Source organism: Grammomys surdaster, unplaced genomic scaffold, assembly GCF_004785775.1.
Source record: "Grammomys surdaster isolate TR1022 unplaced genomic scaffold, NIH_TR_1.0 140, whole genome shotgun sequence".
Taxonomy (NCBI): Eukaryota; Metazoa; Chordata; class Mammalia; order Rodentia; family Muridae; genus Grammomys; species Grammomys surdaster.
Genome location: NW_021604598.1, coordinates 7,294,306 through 7,316,107, shown reverse-complemented (window position 1 = coordinate 7,316,107; position 21,802 = coordinate 7,294,306). Strand labels below are relative to the sequence as shown.

General features: G+C 39.9%; 1 protein-coding gene across 2 annotated transcripts in view; it reads left to right on the top strand.

The window, feature by feature from the left end:
- Glb1l2 (galactosidase beta 1 like 2) overlaps nucleotides 1-21,802 on the top strand; it is a 51,743-nt gene that overhangs the window by 8,878 nt on the left and 21,063 nt on the right. Inside the window, exons 2-6 of one of the 2 annotated variants that reach the window (XM_028763910.1) lie at nucleotides 384-431; nucleotides 870-1,067; nucleotides 2,711-2,779; nucleotides 3,357-3,452; nucleotides 13,910-14,018. In XM_028763910.1, coding sequence (XP_028619743.1) covers nucleotides 384-431; nucleotides 870-1,067; nucleotides 2,711-2,779; nucleotides 3,357-3,452; nucleotides 13,910-14,018 — 520 coding nt within the window. The remainder of the gene's footprint in view (nucleotides 1-383; nucleotides 432-869; nucleotides 1,068-2,710; nucleotides 2,780-3,356; nucleotides 3,453-13,909; nucleotides 14,019-21,802) is intronic. The other variant, XM_028763911.1, reaches the window with a different exon arrangement.

Sequence of the window (21,802 nt, the reverse complement as noted above, 5' to 3'; positions counted from 1 at the left end):
TGTGTGTGTGTGTGTGTGTGTAGGATCTACAATGAAAAAAGCAGCAACTAAAAATTGCTTTGATGCCAAATATTCTTGTGCTCGTGTTTTCTGTCTCTAACTTCCCTAAACCTATTCATGTTGACTTTTTGTCTTGACCTTCAAGAGTGTAGATAAGGAGAGAGACTTGTAGTCTTATAAATTATGAGAGACAAGTTGATCAGTCAACCACTGAGACATCAATAGGAACCTTTTCATGGACTGTAGCTGCCCCATAGCTTTCCTGGACATCCCCCTGCCATGCTGTGTTAACCTTTCATTGATACTAGATTATCAGAAGATAATTAAGAACTTCATATGTGGTCAATGAATGAATATCATTTAACCTAGCTGCCTCTTTCTAGGTATCTGAATCCCAAGGTGGGCAGCTGTGTCCGTGAGGGGGCTCTGAGGTACTATTTTAGTAGCTCCTGCTTTAATGTCTAGTCTGATAGCTTAGAGCAATCGGCAATAGTAGGAGCCTGTGAGCTGCAGCTACTCCTGGGTCTGTCACACTAGAGAAGACTTCCTCATTTAGCATGACCCTTCCTCATCCTCTCTCCTTTTAGCCCACGTGTCTTCATGTTGAACGTTGTGTCTGTCTTGTTCCTGGCTGCAGCGTCCGCTTGCTCTCCCCCTGCAGTGGGGCCCAGTCCAGGAAGTAGTGCTGAAGAAAGTCACCTTTCAAGGTTTGGCTAAATGGGAAGGTGGGAGCTTTCTTTGGCCACCCTGGGAGCAGGTGAAAGAGAGAAAACAGATTTGTGAAGGAGAGAAGGACACAGAGTGTATCTCTGTGCTGGTACTCACGGCTGTGGAAACTCTAGGCTGCATGAGGGCTTTTGCTTTTCTAGGTTGAACTGGAGCACTCTGGTTCCTCTATGGCTCCAACGTCAGCGCCTGGGACTTCGAACAAAAGGCACAAACTTCATGTTGGAAGACTCCACCTTTCAGATTCTGGGGGGATCCATACACTATTTCCGTGTGCCCAGGGAATACTGGAGGGACCGTCTGCTCAAATTGAAAGCCTGTGGCTTAAATACCCTCACCACGTAAGTACTGTCTCCCAGTCCCTCCATCCAACCTGGTTACCAAATAGGGCTCTTGCACAAGTGTTTGCAGGAAAAAAGCTATTACAGGAAGTCGTCCTATGTTGCTTGCTTAGGTTTGCAAGTTCTACAGAACTCCCTGCAGGTGAGGTAGAGGAGATTCAACCAAGTAGTGGTGGAGAGAGAGAGAGAGAGAGAGAGAGAGAGAGAGAGAGAGAGAGGGAGAGAGAGAGAGAGAGAGAGAGAGAGAGAGAGGGGTTGAGCATAAATATAGGAGGTGGTAGGAGATGGTTTATTTCTTCATTTGGTGCCTTGAATAAACGTGCTTTTTCACAGTTCTGAAGGCTAACCGCTCATACTCCCATAGCCAAGCTGTTTATACGTCTGACTTCTCCTGGAGCCTCCATGACTTGTGGAGAACTGTCATCTCCCTGTCTTCTCAAGTGACTTGTCCATTGTAGCTGTGCACTATTAGTGTCTCTACTTTCTTGTTGTTGTATAAAGACATATTACAAGTAATTTTCTTTCTTTTTCTTTTTTCTTTTCTTTTCTTTTCTTTTTTCTTTTCTTTTTGTTTTTTTGAGAAACTTGAACTACGCAGCATAGGGCAGCTTCAGATGCTCTGTCCTTCCCAAGTAGAGTCTTGAATGTTGGGATTGCAGGTGTGCTCCACTTTGTCTAGAGTGACCAGTAATGTTTTTCACAAGCAACTTCTGCTTCTTGGATTTGTATTCTGGACGAGTGTAGTCCTCTTCAAGGGTAGCGGCCTGTCAGCAACTCAGCATTTATCTTCTGGAAAGATCATTGGATGCTTGTGATTATCATCCCTGCATCTAGCCTGGTGGTTATTCCTTGGCAGGCTCCAGATAACATGCAGACTGTGCAGGTCATCAGAAAAATAGGTTCAGAGGCTGGTGAACATGGCTCAGCAGTTAAGACAGACCTGACTTTGGTTCCCAGAATTCATCTGAACCCCACAACCTGCTTGTAGCTCCAGCTCCAGAGGCACCTTTGGTCCCCGTGAGAACCTGAACTCACATGCACATATCCACCCCAACCCATGACACATATGCACATAATTAATAAAAATAAATAAAACCAGGCCCAGTTATGAATAATATTGATTTTTTCATGGCTTTGTTTTCAAAATTGCCAACATATATTTGGGGCTATCTCTATGAAATAAAAAGGGTCAACAGATTAAAATTCTCCATTATTAGGCAAAAAAGGCATGATTATAAATCAAGAAAGTGGGGTACCTTGAATGATTTGTGAACTAGCTTTGAAGACAGTTATAAAAGGGACACTTTTTATAAATCAGAACACTATTGAGAGAAATGTGAGAAACTTCTTAGAGGAACCTAAAGGTCGTAAGAATACTGCAGTCTGTGCTAACCTGGGGATACAGAACTTGACCTTTTATTCCAAATATCTCATATTTCACCTTAGTCAAGTTGGTTCTCTGTCTTCCTAAGGAGATGTGATATTCTTCCTAGGGCTTGCCTTGAATTCTCTGTGGTCCTCATGTCTGGTTCTGAGGACTGAAGCTATTGAAAACTGTCTCTTTAGTCACCATAATAGGTGTTAGAGGTAAAAGTGCTTTTGTGGATGCACAAAGTTACCTGCAATTATCTTGTCTTTTACAGCTATGTGCCATGGAACCTTCATGAGCCAGAAAGAGGCAAATTCGACTTCTCTGGGAACCTGGACCTAGAGTATGTAGTCTTGGTGCTTCTGTACCTGGTCTAGGATGGGTAGTTACTGAGAGTCAATGAAGAGCCATCAGAATGTTCTGTCTTGACTCTGTTTTAAGAAACTGAGGACTGGATCTGGAGCTTTGTTATTAGGATGCTGTGAAAGGCTTTGAACTCAGGGCCTGGATATCCTCCAACTGTGACATTACCTAGGGCTCTCAGCCTACAGGTTCCTATCCCCCTTTTTACTACAGTCCAGAGAGTCAAGATCCCACCAGACTCTGTGTTGGGGTTCATATACCTGGGATGGAATTGGGCTGCTTCTGGGTGTAAAATTCCTGTACTTTGTCTGTCTAACCACTTCTAGTTGGGTGTGGGTGAATGGTCCTGATGCAAGGAAGCAGTGCATACCCAGCTCCTTGGGCTTCTGCCCCTCTATGTTGTGCAGGAATCCCCTGCTATGTTGAGCTTTGGCCAAGCCCCACTTACCCCATGTTCCCTGATTGAGAGAGGAAGGAGAAGGGAGGAACTGGGAAGGTTTGATATCCAAAGTGCCTTTTGTGTTCCTCCCATATCTAGCCATTCTTTCTCTCTCCAGGACCTTTATCCGGCTGGCTGCGAAGATTGGGCTGTGGGTAATTCTGCGACCAGGGCCCTACATCTGCAGCGAGATTGACCTTGGGGGCTTGCCCAGGTGAGAGAAAGCAGTGCAGCTCTCCAGAGTAGCTAGAGGGGTCTGGATGCTTACAGGTATTGGCTTAGTTTTGTTTTAAGGTAGTTTTCATTCTGTGCAGAATTTCCACTTTGAAGCAGGTGCCACTGACACAGGGCCTTTGACACAATGCTGCAGTCACTGCCCTAACTGAGTAACCTTGGGTCCTTCTACGTGTCAGGTGGCAGCAGTTGGAGGTTATCTGCCTGGAGGCATTTCATTGTTCTGGCCACACTGGAGAGCTACCCAGGCAGATTACTTGTCTGATCTGTTCAACAGTGCATAATGAGACAAACCAAACCTGCCCTATCTGTTTCTTAAAGATATTGCTGGCGATTTATTAAAACCCCCAAGTGTTGCTGTAGCATGGAGGAATCAGTCCTGTGGTTTTTGTCCTCAGTTCTCCTGGGTCTGTCTCTTTCTTTCTCTATCTTTCTCTCTTTCTTTCTTTCTTTCTTTCTTTCTTTCTTTCTTTCTTCTTTTTAAAATTTTAATTCAGTATTTTATTTATTTACCTTTCAGATATTATCCCCTTTCTTCATCCCCCCCATTAATCCCCTATCCCATCCCTCCTTCTTCTTTTTTGCTTTTATACTGTTTAAATTATATGCAAGTGTTAAGATCAGTTCTAGGTTGAGGAACTAGCAATGCAATTGATTCAAATAGTCAAGGAACAAGCAAGACAATAAACCCAGATAGTCAAAGAACAATAAACAGAGTCCTGTGATCACTATTTCTAAAGGAGAATCAGGATGACCAAAGTATCTGAGCCTACTTACCTGTCATAGCCCAAAGTCATTTTCCTGCCTGAAGCCTACTTCTTTGTTCTAGCTTAAGTTTTAGATTCCTGCCTGTAATTACTTCTTTGTTCTAGCCTAAGTTTTAGATTCTTGTTGGAAATTTCCTCTTTGTTCTAACCTAGGCTTTAGATTTCTGCCTGAAATTATTTCTTTGTTCCAGCCTAATGTCAGATTCCTGCCTGCAGTTCATTTCCTCGTCCTTGGCCAATGTAAGATTCCTGCCAGGCAGCCCCAAAAGCTCTCCACATCTTCCCCTTTTTATGGTTTATGGCATAAACCAGACTGAGCCTGTCTTAGGTCATTCTGACAAGAATATCTTCCTTACCAGTTGTGGAATATGCATTATCAAAAGCAATGCACTTATGTCTTAGGTTGGTAAGGCTCTGTGCAGAATCTTACCTGTCCTTGGCTTGCCAGCCTGTTAAATTAATAACTCTGTCTGGGAGTCCATTTTCAATTTTAAGTCATGTACTTTGGCTGTCAACCTGTTGATGTTGTTAGAGACTAGCTTTAACACAATGGGCAGGAATAAAAGTATTCCAAGGACAAGAAGGGATAGCATGATAAAGCTATATATGCCATTCCTGAGGTTTGAACAAAATGGAAATACTGACCTCAGGCCATGGATAATTTTATCAGCATTATCTGCAGCATCAAAGCTCAACAGAGCAGCATTCTTTAAATTCATAATCTCACTATGCAAAGTTAAAATACCCAGAGAAAGGATAGAATTATGCCAAATACCCTACAGGTGTCTTTAAATGTTTTTCTAATTATAATGACAATCATTGTAAATTTTAGAAGTAATACTACTTCAATGATATCTGTCATGACACTTGAGATGGCTCCTAACTCTTGAACCCTGAACCTCCTTCAGATAATTTGAATAGGATATAGATCATCAATCTGTTGTTCCAGACACCTATATAAATCCTTTTGCATACTCAATACATTAGTAACATTTTTTGTTAGATGGTTAACAAAAATAGCTGTCTTAACTCCAGTAACCTTTTTTGCTAGATGGTTAACAAAAATAGCTGTCTTAACTCTTTGTGTCAAAGCTATATCTGCAGAAGCAGTGGTGCTAGCAATTAATGAAATTAAAATTGTTATACTAGCAATAATTAAGCCTGCTACCCTCTAGCTTCTGCTTAAAGCCAAACTCACTTCTTCCAGCACTTTCAAACTTTTTTCAGAGAATCAAGGTTTTCTAATACTCAGGGCTGTAAGACAAAAGCTGGTTGATAGACCCCCCCCATAACAGACATGCCAGGTTTAAACACACTAACACAATTAGAAAGTATACAGTCAGTGCAACTCACAATAAATGCTGCAGAAGAGACAAAAACCAATTTTAGCTTCACAATTAAAAGAGCCTTAAAACATGCACTAACCCTTGTTTGAAATCCAGATCCTTTCCCAATTTTATCTCTTGCTATCATAACATCATAGAGAACTGCAGCTAACTTCCAAATATGTCTCTGAAAATGTCCAGATCTAACCTTTCAAATGAAGACAGTTATTTCCAATATTGGATTGATTTCTAGACCAGTACATGATTTATTATGGATAAATAATACAAATATTTATCCATGATAAATGTCCAAATAACTGGTCACCTTTAAGAAAAATACAAGAGTCATTATAATTTTTCTTTTTGATTCTCTGTTGAACAAAGTCTAAAAACATGAGGCAAGGCAGTTTGTCCCATTTGGGATATAGGCAAGCAAAGGTGGGTCAGGAACATATGTCCAATACAGCTTCCAAGTCACCCTTGTCAGAGCATTCAGCCAGCTCACAGGTCAGCATCATTCTTTGTCTCAGCAACAGCATATCTCACCAATCATTCTGGCAGCCACCATGCTCCTACAGCATCCTGCAGGAAAAAAACACAAACATGCCCTCTTCCCCATATTAGACACCTGGTCGGAATCATGCCATATGCCTGTTAGTGGATCCTTCCTTTTCACCTAGGCATAAGTATGACTAGTTGAAGGGTGCATAGACACTCAGCAGAAAGTTCCTTGGCACCCAAAATTTTTTTTAATTTTAAATAAAAGAGTATTATTTAAATTAATTTGTGGTGTTCGGGTATATGCCTCCCTTTTTTTATTTTATGAAGATATTGTTTTAAAGTTCCATGGGCCCCTTCCACAATACCTTGTCCTTGAGGATTATAAGAAGTCCCCATAATAAATTGTTGACAAAAAGTCTCAATGCTCAACTCCAATTGCCAGTTCCATTATCTGTTTTTTTTAATTGGATATTTTATTTATTTACCTTTCAAATATTATCCCCTCTCCAATTCCCCCCAAAGCCCCTTGTCCCATCCCCCTCTCCTACTTCTATGAGGATGTGCCCCCACCCATCCAACCATTCCCCGTCTCCCTGGTCTCGAATTCCCCAGCCCTAGGGCATCCAGACTTTCAGGGATCAAGATCCTTCTCTTCCACTGATGCCTGACAAGGCCATCCTCAACTACCTATACAGGCAGAGCCATGAGTCCTTCCCTTTGTGTTCCCAGGCTGGAGGTTTAGACCCTGGGAGCTCTGGTTGAGTATTTGTTACTCCTTCTAAGAAGGACCAAAGCACTCACACTTTGGTCTTCCTTCTTGAGCTTACTATGATCTATGCATTGTATCTTAGATATTGTGAGCTTTTGGGCTAATATCCACTTATCAATGAGTACATACCATGTGTGTTCTTTTGTGATTGGGTTACCTCACTCAGGATGATATTTTCCAGTTTCATCCATTTGCCTAAGAATTTCATGAATTCATTGTTTTTAATAGCTGAGTAGTACTCCATTGTGTGAATGTACCACATTTTCTGTATCCATTCCTCTGTTGAAGGACATCTGGGTTCTTTTCAGCTTCTGGTTATTATAAATAAGGCTGCTATGAACTTAGTGGAGCATGTATCCCTGTTATATGTTGGAGGATCTTCTGGGTATATGCCCAGGTATGGTATCACTGGTAATACTATGTTTGATTTTCTGAGGAACTGCCAGATTGCTTTCTATATTGGTTGTACCAGCTTACAATCCCACCAACAATGGAGGAGTGTTCCTCTTTCTCCACATCTTCACCAGCATCTGCTGTCACCTGAGTTTTTGATCTTAGCCATTCTGACTGGTGTGTGATGGAATCTGTGGGTTGGTTTGATTTGCATTTTCCTGATGACTAAGGATGTTGAATACTTCTTTAGGTGCTTCTTGGCCATTTGAGTTTCCTCAGTTGAGAATTCTTTGTTTAGCTCTGTAACCCATTTTTTAAATCAGGTTATTTGATTATCTAGAGTCTAATTTCTTCAGTTCTTTGTATACCTTGGATATTATCCTTCCATCAAATGTAGGACAGGTAAAGATCTTTCCCAATCTGTTGGTTGCTGCTTTGTCCTATTGATGGTGTCTTTTGCTTTACAGAAACTTTGCAATTTTATGAAGTCCCATTTGTCAATTCTTGATCTTAGGGCATACGCCATTGGTCTTCTGTTCAGGAACGTTTCCTCTGTGCCTAAGTATTTGAGGCTCTTCCCCACCTTCTCTTCTATTAGTTTCAGTGTATCTGGTTTTATGTGGAGGTCCTTTATCCACTTGGACTTCAGATTTGTACAAGGAAATAAGAATGGATCTATTTTCATTCTTCTACATGTTGTCCTCCAGTTGAATCAGCACCATTTGTTGAAAATGCTATCCTTTTTCCACTTGATGGTTTTAGCTCCTTTGTCAAAGATCAAATGACCATAGGAGTGTGGGTTCATTTCTGGGTCTTCAATTCTATTCCACTGATCTTCCTGCCTGTCTCTGTACCAATACCATGCAGTTTTTATCACTATCACTCTGTAGTACAGCTTGAGGTCAGGGATGGTGATTCCTCCAGAAGTTCTTTTATTGTTGAGAATAGTTTTCGCTATCCTGGGTTTTTTGTTATTCCAAATAAATTTGAGAATTTCTCTTTCTAACTCTGTGAAGAATTGAGTTGGTATTTTAATGGAGATTGCATTGAATCTGTAGATTGCTTTTGGCAAGATGGTTATTTTTACTATATTAATTCTGCTGGTCCATGAGCATGGGAAATCTTTCCATTTTCTGAGATCTTCTTTGATTTCTTTCTTCAGAGATTTGAAGTTCCTGTCATACAGATCTCTTACTTGCTTAATTAGACTCACACCAAGATATTTTATATTATTTGTGATTATTGTGAAGGGTGTCATTCCCTAATTTCTTTTTCAGCCTATTTATCTTTAGAGGAAGGCAGCTGATTTGTTTGAGTTAATTTTATATCCAGCCACATTGCTGAAGTTGTTTATCAGGTTTAGGAGTTCTCTGGTTGAAGTTTTGGGGTCATTTAAGTATACTATCATATCATCCTGCAAATAGTGATATTTTGACTTCTTCCTTTCCAATTTGTATCCCTTTGATCTCCTTTTGTTTTCTAATTGCTCTGGCTAGGACTTCCAGTACTATATTGGATAGGTAAGGAGAGAGTGGGCAGTCTTGTCTAGTTCCTGACTTTAGTGTGATTGTTTAAGTTTCTCTCCATTTAGTTTGATGTTGGCTACTGGTTTGCTGTATATTCCTTTTACTCTGTTTAGGAATGAGCCTTGGATTCCTGATCTTTCCAAGAGTTTTACCATGAAGGGGTGTTGAATTTTGTCAAATGCTTTCTCAGCATCTAGTGAGATGATCATGTGGTTTTTTTTCCTTTGAGTTTGTTTATATAGTGAATTACATTGATGGATTTCTGTATATTGAACCATCCCTGTATTCCTGGGATAAAGCCTACTTGATCATGATGGATGATTGTTTTGATGTGTTCTTGGATTTGGTTTGTGAGAATTTTATTGAGTATTTTTGCATTGATATTCATAAGGGAGATTGGTCTGAAGTTCTCTTTCTTTGTTGCGTCTTTGTGTGATTTAGGTATGAGCGTAATTGTGACTTAATTGAATTAATTGGGTAGTGTTCCTTCTGTTTCTATTTTGTGGAACAGTTTAAAGAGAATTGGTCTTAGGTCTTCTTTGAAGGTCTGATAGAATTCTACACTAAAACCATGTGGTCCCGGACTTTTTTTTTGGTGGGGAGACTTTTAATGACTGCTTCTGTTTCTTTTGGGGTTATGGGAATGTTTAGACGGTTTATCTGGGCCTGATTTAACTTTGGTAACTGGTATTTGTCTAGAAAATCCTCCATTTCATCCAGATTTTCCAATTTTGTTGAATTTAGGCCTTTGTAGTAGGATCTGTTAATTTTTAAAAATTCCTCGGTTTCTGTTATTATGTTACCCTTTTCAGTTCTGATTTTATTAATTTGGATACTGTCTCTCTGCCCTCTGATTAGCCTGGCTAAGGGTTTATCTGTTTTGTTGATTTTCTTAAAGAACCAGCTCCTGGTTTTATTGATTCTTTGTATAGTTCTTTTTGTTTCTACTTGATTGATTTCAGCCCCGAATTTGATTATTTCCTGCGGTCTACTCCTCTTTGATGTGTTTGCTTCTTTTTGTTCTAGAGCTTTCAGGTGTGCTGTCAAGCTGCTAGTGTATGCTCTCTCTAGTTTCTTTTTGTAGGCACTTAGAGCTATGAGATTTCTTCTTAGCACTGCTTTTATTGTGTCCTATATATTTTGGTATGATGTGTCCTCATTTTCATTAAATTCTAAAAAGTCTTTGATTTCTTTCTTCATTTCTTTCCTGACCAAGTCACCATTGAGTAGAGTGTTGTTCAGTTTCCATGTGTACGTGGACTTTCCATTGTTTTTGTCATTATTGAAGACCAGCCTTAGTCCATGGTGATCTGATAGGATACATGGGTATTATTTCAATTTTCTTGTATCTGTTGAGGCCTGTTTTGTTTCTAAGTATATGGTCAGTTTTGGAGAAGGTACCATGAGCTGCTGAGAAGGAGGTATATTCTTTTGTGATGAAATGTTCTATAGATATCTGTTAAATCGATTTGGTTCATAAATTCTCCTAGTTTCACTGTGTCTCTGTTTAGTTTCTGTTTCCATGATCTGTTCATTGCTGAGAGTGGGGTGTTGAAGTCTCCTATTATTATTGTGTGAGGTGCAATGTATACTTTGAGCTTTTGTAAGGTTTCTTTTATGAAAGTGGTTGCTCTTACATTTGGAGCATAGATGTTCAGAACTGAGAGTTCATCTTGGTTGACTTTTTTTTTAGTACGAAGTGTCCTTCCTTATCCTTTTTGATAGCTTTAAGTTGAAAGTCGATTTTATTCGATATTAGAATGGCTACTCCAGCTTGCTTCTTAGGACCATTTGCTTGAAACATTGTTTTCCAGCCTTTTACTCTTAAGGTAGTGTCTGTCTTTGTCACCGAGGTGCATTTCCTGTATGCAGCAAAATGCTGGGTCCTGTTTACGTAGCCAGTCCTTTGGTCTATGTCTTTTCATTGGGGAATTGAGTCCATTGATGTTAAGAGATATTAAGGAAAGGAGATTGTTGCTTCCTGTTATTTTTGTTATTAGTGGTGGCATTATTTTTGTGTAGCTATCTTCTTTTGTATTTGTTGCAAGATTACTTTCTTGCTCTTTCTAGGGTATAATTTCTCTCATTGTATTGGAGTTTTCCCTGTATTATACTTTGTAGTACAGGCTTTGTGGAAAGATATTGTATAAATTTGGTTTTGTCATGGAATACCTTGGTTTCTCCATCTATGGTAATTGAGTGTTTTGCTGGGTATAGTAGCCTGGGCTGGCATTTGTGTTCTCTTAGGGTCTGTATGACATCTGTCCAGGATCTTCTGGCTTTTATAGTCTTTGGTGAGAAGTCTGGTGTAATTCTGATAGGTCTGCCTTTATATGTTACTTGTCCTTTTTCCCTTACTGCTTTTAATATTCTTTGTCTGTTTTGTGCATTTGAAGTTTTCATTATTATGTGATGTGAGGTATTTCTTTTTCCTGTCCAGTCTATTTGGAGATCTGTAGACTTCTTGTATGCTCATGGGCATCTCTTTCTTTAAGTTAGGGAAGTTTTCTTCTATAATTTTGTCGAAGATATTTATTAGCCCTTTAAGTTGGGAATCTTCACTCTCTTCTATACCTATTATCCTTAGGTTTGGTCTTCTCATCGTGTCCTGGATTTTCTGGATATTTTGTGTTAAGAACTTTTTGCACTTTGCATTGTCTTTGACTGTTGTATCAATATTTTCTATGGTATCTTCTGCACCTGAGATTCTCTCTTCTATCTCTTGTATTTTGTTGGTGGTACTTGTATCCATGACTCCTGATCTCTTTCCTAGGTTTTCTATCTCCAGGGTAGTCTCCCTTTGTGGTGATTTCTTTATTGTTTCTACTTCCATTTTTATGTCCTGGGTAGTTTTGATCAATTCCTTCACCTGTTTTCTTTTAATTCTTTAAGGGATTTTTGTGTTTCCTCTTTAAGTTCTTCTGTGTGTTTACTTGTGTTCTCCCCTATTTCTTTGAGAGTGTTATTTATGTCCTTTTAAAGTCCTCTATCATCATCAGGAGAAGTGATTTTAAATCTGAATCTTGCTTTCCTCGTGTGATGGAGTATTTCAGACTTTCTATTGTGGGTGAACTAGGTTCTGATGATGGCAAGTAACGTTGGTTTCTGCTTATGTTCTTATGCTTGTCATTTGCCATCTAGTTATCTTTAGTGCTACCTATACTCACTGTGTCTGACTGGAGCCTGTCTTTCCTATTATCTTGGTTGTGTCAGAACTGTTTGAGGTGAGTGTTGCTGCTGGTGTTAGAGCTCCTGGGACCTCTGCCTCCTCTAGGTTTTGTGGGATTTGGTGCAGAGCTGAAGCCCAAGATCTGCTCAGTGCTTGGGTGCAGACTGGAAGGGGGTCTCTTCTTTTTAAATGTAGTTTCCAGTAAGGTCAGTGTACTGAGCATTATGCTTTGGGAGTGATGTCTGGATGGGTATCATGTGGGCCCAAATTCATTCCTCTTCGTCAGCAAGACTGCCTTCATTTTCTAGCAGGGGTTGTGGGGGGAACTGTCCTATCTGATCAAGTGTTATCATCATTGTCGTTACAGCACCAATCACAGGTGGCTGGCCACAGGCTCCACCCATCTGCACTGTCTCTGCCCTTACAGCACCAATCACAGGTGGCTGGCCAGAGGCTCCACCCATCTGCACTGTCTCTGCCCTTACAGTACCAATCACAAGTGGCTGGCCACAAGCTCCACCCATCTGCACTGTCTCTGCCCTTACAGCACCAATCACAAGTGGCTGGCCACAGGCTCCACCCATCTGCACTGTCTCTGCTCTTACAGCAGCAATCACTGGTGGCTAGCCACAGGCTCCATCCACCTGTTCTGTCCCCCGAGGAAAGAAGGCTGGAATTCTTGGTTCTAGAAGTGGCTTGGGAAACTCTGTTTTCACAGCACAAGTACTATGCCCAGCTCTTATCTGCTCTCTGTTTCCAGTATGGCCTGCCCTTCCATCAGGGGTACAACTTGTCTTCTGTCCAGCAGCTAGGATCATTCTGATCTGGCACAGTGTCTCAGGCAGAGCTGTGAGCACACAAGCTGCTTGGCCCTTTCTGCGGATTAGACACCTGTGCCACTGTCAGCAGTTTCCTTGGGCTCAGCTGGAGCTGGATATAGAAGGACAGCAGGGTTTAGCAGTCTTAAATTAGAAGCAATGGGGACTCTTAGATCTTCCCTCCCTTGCCATGGAGGGGGGCACCTACCTATTCATGAAGGACTCCCAGGAGGGTAGGATGTCAGTGCTTTAAGAATATAGGTCTCTGTGATAGATCAGGATATGCAGGTCAGGTTAGAGGAGACACCCCCTTTAGCCTTTCATTATCAACTGACATTTCCTGATAGGTTTCTGTCACTTTTTGGAGTTTCTGAGTTAGGGAAAGGGAGACATCAGAGCCTCTTATTAGAAACCATATTTCTTAGAATTTCACTGGATGGAAGCACTTTGGCTTTAGCTTTGGAGCTAGCCCCTGGTGCTGAGTTTCTGTTGGGGTCTGTGACCACAGCTGATCAAGGGAAGACTTCATTTTTTCCTGCCTGCTGCTGCTCTGGTGGCAGACTGCAGGGCCCAAGCTCCTGCGTCCCTCTGATACCGTCTTATAACACTTATCAGGATCATTATTCTGGGGCATCCTGGAAGGTTGAATCTGGGTTTCTCTAGTCCCAGTGATTTGCAATCCTTTTGACATTGCCTTTCTCCCTGCCTTGGGATAGGGTCTTACTGCACAGACCGACCAACTCACTATTTAGCTCAGGCTGATTTTTAAGATCATGATTCCCCTCTTTCACCTGACTGCTGGGGTGCCAGGAGTGCTCTGCCATGCCCCTTTGGGTTGTTAGTGTAAATACTTGAAGACCATGCCTTGCTCTTCTCTTTCCAGTGGAAAGTTGAGAGCACCTGTAGCCATGAAATTCAACCCAGACTTCCCAAGGCATTTGGTGTGTAGGCTGTCACTGTGGTGTGCTTGCCTCTGGACTGTGTGCATAGCTTCCTGACTTCCTAGCTAATTGGAGTTAGTGGGATGGTAATTAGCCTTGGCCTGACCTGCTCTCCAGACTCATTCTTGAGTGGGTTGAAGTTGCTTCCTTTTCTCTAGTCACTAGCCTGCCCAAGCAAACCCACAGATATTTACACTGATACTCCTTTTCTTCATTTCTGTCTTCAAGCTGGCTCCTCCAAGACCCTGACATGAAACTGAGAACAACTTACCATGGCTTCACTAAGGCAGTGGATCTTTACTTTGACCACTTGATGTCCAGGGTGGTGCCACTTCAGGTAAAAGAAATAAAAAGGCATTTTGATTTTCTGCCTGCCTTCCAAATAGCATGCAATCCTCAGCAAGCTCACAGATGAGGGTCCTGCAGTTCTTCTCACCACAAGGGCACACTTTCCACCATTCTGTGAGAGCTCAATTTAGGACACGAGGGCCTGCAGTACTTGTGTTTTCAAAGAGCATGCATGCTAGTGTGGTCTCAGCCAGGACTGAAATAACAGGTGGGCATGAGGGACCATATTAGTCTGTGCAGCCAGAGCTACAAGTGGGCTTGGGTAAATAGCATGCCTTAGAACGGAAGCATGCATCTGTCAGAGTCTCAGCGACACAGTGACCACACAGAGTACAGCACACATGAGAAGGCCCAAGATGGGACATGAGAATTCTGTGTAAGTATAAAGCTCTAATTGATGTCTTTTTAAAAGAACTGTCCTATGCCACCAAACAGTGCTGTACAATTCACTCTGACTATTCAAAACAAATGTATTCAGATGAAACTTCGGGAGAAAGAATCTTAATATTTTATGTAACAGTTACAAGTAATAACAAACAGGAATGGGATTAATTAACTCAGTTGCTGTGTAAAGCCACAAAGAATGATATTAGGAAATTAGTACAGCAATAAAAACTAGTACACTGATTAAAAAAAAAAACACTTGGGTTAATGGTTTGGAACATTCATAGCAACATGAGTTAAAATAAGCAGCCCGATGAAACAGGTTATCAAGGTTGGTTGGAAAGCCAGATAAGCAAGGAAAAACTTTTATATAAATATACCCCAATATTAATTGAGCCACATTTATATTTGCAAACTATTGCTTATTTGTAGAAAATTCATAATTGTACATCAGATGTAACTGAGTGTCCTGCCTTTTTATTTACAGAACCAGGCATTACTAAATATGAAAGAATCAGGAACCCTGGGAGTTCTTAGCCTAGCTTTTCCAGGGAACATGGAGTTCCTGAGATGGTCCAGTATATTACGTGGTGGGAGAAACAGTGAAGGCTCTCTGGGGATGCATTCTGAGGCATGGGAATAGAATATCCAACTTTGTTTATGGGTACAGCATACTTGTTTCACTTGCTTTTTTATTGTGTAAGATGTATGTAACAAAAACTGACCCTTTCAAGTATACAGATAATCATCATTAAATATATGTTAAACTTCCTTATTAGAGGGGATATATTCCGAAACTCTTAATGGGTGCCTGGGACTGCACGTAGGAGTAAACCTTACATATAACATGTTCCTATTCGTAGACACGATGAAGTTTGAAGGGACTCTGGCTAGCTTGAGTGTGGTGAGCATCGCTCTGGCAGACCTTACCCATCTCCCCAATTTCTTCTGCCTTACTGAAAACCATTAGATTGTATTTCTAAAGCTAGCCCCCGAGGTCCATTCCCTTATTTAGTCAATTTTTCTTCCCGAGGCTGACTACCAATGTCCAACTATCAAAGTATTGAAGTCTAGCAATCAAAAGCTCCCTTTGCCTCACCTAATTAACATGAACTATTAAAATTAAACTCCTCATCCTAACATGGGGTTTCCCATTTTACCTTTATAAACTTCCATTTGCCTATGGAAGTCTCTCTAATAATAGGCTGTCCTTCGTTCCCCTGTCCTACCCAGAACAAATACCCTTTACCCCTCTCCTTTGCTCCTTTTTTTCCCTCTTCCTTGTTCCCTTCCCCTTCACCCTCTTTCTATATCTCCTGTCTTTGTCCTTTATCCATGCTCTCTGTTCCTTTGGGGCACATACATCTCCTTTTTGCTGAGAACATGGTCTTGGGGTGTCTTGAGCTGACTCTGAGGTTCTCTACGAAGTTTACATGGATCAGACAGAGTAAGAAATTAACAATATTGGCATTATAAAATAGAACGATTATAGCAGTACACTGTAATAAGTCACCAGGATCTCTGATTTTCTTAAAAAATGATTTATTTGTATTATGTATATGGATGTTTTGTATATATGTCTGTCTGCATACCAGAAGAGGGAATTATATTCCCTCATACAGTTATAGACAGTAGTGAGCTGCCATGTGGGTGCTGGAAATTAATCCCTTGACCTATGGAAGAACAGCTAGTGCTCTTAACCACTGATCCATCTTGCCAGCCCCCTGGGATCTCTAATCTTGTACTTTAGGGCTGTTTTAAAGTAGAGCCAGGGTTACATATACCTAAGCAGTACATTCCTGAAATTCATCTATGACTGATGTGGCCACTAAGAGACTGACAGACTGGTTTGTACAGCATGGACACCCTGGACAAAGAGATGGTTTAGAGTCAGCCAGAACATGATAGGACAGTGCCAGCTTTCATTAGACTGCTCCTCTCTTTGAATTTGTGCACAGTTTAAAATTTATGATTTGTATATGGAATTTACCACCTCATATTTTCATACTGTCATCTGTTACATATAATTGAATCCCCAAATACAAGCCCATTACTTTATGCTTAGAAACAGCAGCCAAGGGGAAACTATTCTACAGTGGAAACAACTGTTGTTTGATGGCTGAAAATAACAGCTAAGGAGAACTACTGCATGACAGCTTCAAACCCCAGGAAAGCTGGGAAAGGCCAGAAAGCCAGAAGTTCCACCAATCCATCAGTCAGTCAATCAATCAATCAGTCAGTCAATCAGTCAGTCAGTCCGTCAGTCAGTCCCTCAACCTCTTCCAGTTGTCTCATCTGTTCTCTCCTCTCCCTTGGATCACTCACCTATACTAGGTAAGAAGTACATTATCTCCAAAGTCCCTCCCTAGCTCGTGGCATTTTTCATAGAAACACTAATCCACTCGTGAAGACTCCATCCTCTTGATCTAGTCACCTTTCAGAGGTTCTGTCTCTTAATACCACTTAAGGTTATGATTCCAGCTTATGAATTTCAACACAGTTCAAACACTTCTAACTCAAGAAAATATGGAATAACTGGAATTGGGACCTATCCAAAGCATCTATAGAACTATTACACATAACTTCAGAAACACTTGACATCCCCTAGGAGGGATGTAGACTTCAGGAGAGAGAAGGTATAGTACAAGAACAGGAATTCTCTCAGCTACTAAAAATGAGAAAGATAAAGGATACAAGGGACATATCTTAACATAATACAGGTTTTACTGCAAGTCCACAGTCAACATTATCCTAAATAGAGAGAAACTCAAAGCATTTCTACTAAAAGCAGGAAGAAGACAAGGATGTCCATTCTGTACATATGACCTCAACATAGTACTTGAAGTCTTAGCTAGAGCAGTAAGAAAACTGAAGGAGACCTAGAGGATACAAATAGGAAAGGAAGAAGTCAAAGTATCACTATTTTCAAACATTATGATTGATTTTATATCACAGATATGATTTTGTATATAACTAAGAACTCCACCAGAAAACTTGTACAGCTGAGAAACACTTTCAGAAAAGTAGCTGGATACAAAAGTAATACAAAGTCAGTATCTTTCCTACATACAAACAGTAAACATACTGAGAAAGAAACCAGGAAAACAGTACCTTTCATAATAGCCTTAAGATTTGTGCAATAAAATCTTTAAGACATTGGAGAACATTTCAGAAGATGGAAAAATCTCCCATGCTCGTGGAACAGTAGGATTAATATAGTAAAAATGGCCACCCCACCAAAAGCATTCAATGGCATCTTCATCAAAATCCCAACACAGTTATTTACTGGAAAAAAATTAAAAAACCTTGAACTTCATATGGGAAAACAAAAGACCTGGGACAGCTAAAAAAATCCTGAATAATAAAAGAAATGTTGGCATTATCACTATGCCATGTTTCAAGTTGTATTACAGAGCTATACTAATAAAAAAACAGCATCATGTTGGGACAAAACCAGACATATTGATCAATGGAATAGAATCGAAGACCTAGACATAACTCTACACACCTATGGACACCTACTTTTTGCTCAAGAAGCAAAAAAAAAAATACACACTGTGGACAAGACAGAATCTTCAACAGTGGTGCTGGTCAAATTGGATGGCTGCAGGTTGAAAAATCAAAGTAGATCTATTTCTAGCACCTTACACAAAACTGGACTCCAAATGGATAGGAGACCGCAACATAAAGCTTGATACTTTGAATCTTATAGAAGAGAATGTAGAGAATTAACTTGAACTCATTGACACAGGAAAGCATTTTCCTAATGGGACCCCAGAGCATAGGGGTTCCATAAGACCAAGAACTAATAAATGGGACCCCATGAAGCTAAACAGTTTCTGTACAGCAAAGAACACCATCATTTCACCAAAGTGGCAGCTTACAGAATGGGAAAAATGTCTGTGTCCATTAAACTTTTGGCAGAGGTGCTGGATGACTCCTCACACAAGAGACTGATGCATGGAAGCACTCAGAAACTGAGGCAGCATGCACAAGACTGCGCAAGTTCAAGCCAGACAGAATCGTAGCATGGAGAAGGGGAAATGGAGACAGAGTTCACTTCTAACTAAAATCTGTTTGCAATGGCTAGGAGAGGGAAAATCAGTTTTCTCCAATGGAGTGATGCTGGGTATATCAACCGCACTCTGGAGCAGGCTCCAGGCTTAGGAGTAGCTGGCGAACACAAAGTGAGCTGTGTGCTTTTTATCTTTTGTTGTTTGTTTGTTTTGTTTTGGTATTTTTGTCTTTGTTTTTCTTTTTTTTTATTGGGCATGAGAGAAAGAACATGGAGTTGGGTGGGTAGGAAGGTGGGGAAAAGCAAGGAGGAGTTGAGAGAGGAGAAAGAATATGATCAAAATATATTGCTTGAAGAAAATTAAAAGCCAATAAACATTAAAAAATAATTTCAATAATTTCAGTTTCCTCATGCCAGCATTCCATTGCTTCAGTACCTGCTTTAGTATGTTTTGAAGTCAGTAGTGTGTTTATACATTGTTTGGCTCCTAAGTGTTCATTTTGAGTTCAGATGGATTTTAGAATTTCTTTTCTATTGCAGCAACACCCTGAGGTTGTTATAGGGATTTCATGGCACCTATAAATCACTAGACAACACTGACTTAAGTACTTCTAACGAATGGACCCAGAATTTCTTTCTTTATTGGCATCTTCTTTTCTTTCTATTAGTATCAGTTTGTAGTATTTCACTTCCTTAGTTAAATTTTTATTTTATTCTTTTTGATACTGTTTGGAATTGATCATTGGTTGTGCATAGAAATAGAACTGATTTTATTTCTGTTTGTTGGTTTTGTGTCTGGTAAGTTCGCAGAGTTGGCTCATAAACTGTAACACTGTTGTCTGTCTGCAGAGTCATTGATTTTCTACGTTAAGATCATGTGCGTGCAAGTAGTAATGGTTTAATATCTAACTTTTGTGCAAGCTTGCTTTCTGTTGACAATGCTTTAGCTAGGACTGGAACGGTGTTGAACAGAATCAGTGTAGAAGGAGTCTTTGTCTTGTTCTGCATCTAGAGGAAAGGGTTCTGGTTGTTCACTGCTGAATATGGTGTTGGACATGGGCTTCTCATATGTGGGCTATATTATTTTGAGGTAGTTCCTAGTTTGTCAATAGATTCTTTAAGTCTATTGAATTCTGTGAAGTGCTTTTTATGTATAAAAAGGAGATTGTGTGAATTTTTCCTTTATTTTCAGAATATAGTTTACATTGGTTACCCTTACATCCCAGAATTTAATCTTATTTGTTTTTGTGCAATACTTTGAATCAAGGATGAGTTTGTAGTGTTTTTGTTTGTTTGTTTTTGGACAGTGTCTTATTTCATAGCCTGAAACCCATTATGTAGACCAGGCAGTCCTTACATTTTCAGAGTTCTGCCTGCCTCTGCCTCCTGGGTGCTGCTGGATAGTGTTTGTTGGTTGGTTGGTTTGTTTATAGTGTTCTCTGGCTTGGTTGTGCTGACCAAACTGAATAACATAGGAGATGTTTCTGAACGTCATTTGGTGTTAATTTTGCTTTCAGTATTTACTAGAGACGCTGAGTGTAATCTTAATGCTAGGGAGACAGAAAGAGGGAGATTGAGAATTCAAGGATGTCTTGGCTACACACTAAGCTGAAGAGCAGTTTGGACTATAGCTAGGTCCAGGCAGCCTGGGCTATATAGTTGAAACTTTTTTTTTTTTTTTTTAAAGTAACTAAAAGAAAAGCAAAAATAAAATTCATGAACGAAACCTGTAGTCCTGGTCTTCTCTTGACTGGGAGGTTGTTGACTACTGATGCAGACTCTTTATCAGTACAGGTGTGTTTGCACTTTCTTTTTCTTCATGATTTACTGTATATCTAGGAGCTATATATTTCTAGGAATTCATATATTTCATCTAGGTTATTTAATTGTATATAGTTGTTTAAACTTCTCTTTTAAAAACTATAATACTTTCATTTATCATTTGATCACTTCATACATATACGCTATTTAATTTTGACCTATGTACTTGCATTTCCCTCTTCAACTCCTTCTGTACTCCCCCTGCAAACCATGGAATTTATATAAATTCTAATATATATATATACATATATATATGTATATATATATGTTTGTATTTATAAAATATAAATATGTATATTTCAGTACTGCCCATATATGTATGGGTTTTGGGCCACCCATTAGTGCATGGCCCACCAACAGGGGTGCTTGTGAGTGTGAGACGCTGTACACCTGAAGAAAACTGACTCTTCTCCAGTACATAGCAGCTGCCCTAACCTCTGGCTCTTATTATCTTCTTGTCTTCTGTCTTGGGATTTTTCTAAGCCATGAGTGGAAGGGATGTGGTGAAGATATCTCATTTATAGCTGAGAATCCCACAGTTACTTACTCCCTGCATGTTGACTAGTTGTGGGGAGTCTGTATTTACCACTGCTCATTGTAAAAATAAGCTGCTTTTTTTGAGAGCTGAAAGCTGTGAGTATAAAGATAACGGCTGAGGAGGGATCCGAACTCCTCTTTTTTAACTTCTATGGAATCAGTCGCCATATTCTGTTAGTTTCTGATTTTAATCGAGGCTTCCATTTTTCTTAGTTTAGTTAAAGGTTTTTTTCAGTTGGTTTTAAAAAAGATTTATTTACTTATTTTATGTATATGTATTTATTTTATGTATATTCTATGTTTATGTCCCTGTCTTCAGACACTCCAGAAAAGGGTGTCGGAACTCATTACAGGTGGTTGTGAGTCATCATGTGTTGCTGGGGATTGAACTCAGGACCTCTAGAAGAGCAGGCAGTGCTCTTTTTTTTTAAATACACACACACACACACACACACACACACACACATATATATAATTTATTTTTTTTCAAATTGTAATTTATACTCATTCATACAGGGGTTATAAACACAAAAAGGCAGGACGTGGGGAAGGGAATGACATTGCAGCGTGGGTGTTCAGGGGGCATACAGATATCTTTCAGAACAGGGTATCGGCTGAGTGAGGGTTCAGGGGACAGGTCACTAAGCCATCTCTCCAGCTCATTTTTTCTCAGTTTGATAGATTTTTTTTCCCCTTTAAAAAAATCAGGTCTTGGATCTGTGATTTTTTCCTCATCTCTTAAAATTTTTCTAGCTCAACTTACTTTATTCCTTCTGAAACCTTTCTTTTTCCTTTTCTAAGTTCTTTTTAGTGACTTGGTGATATTTTTTCTTTGGCAGTTCCATGTGTGTATAGAGTGTGTTGTGTTTATTCTCGTTCCTTACTCTCTTCTCTCTCTTCTACCCTGTCACACCGCCTCACCTTTCCAAGTCCTTTGCTACCTTTATGCTTTTCATTTCATTTCATTTCATTTCATTTCATTTCATTTCATTTCATTTCATTTCATTTCATTTCAT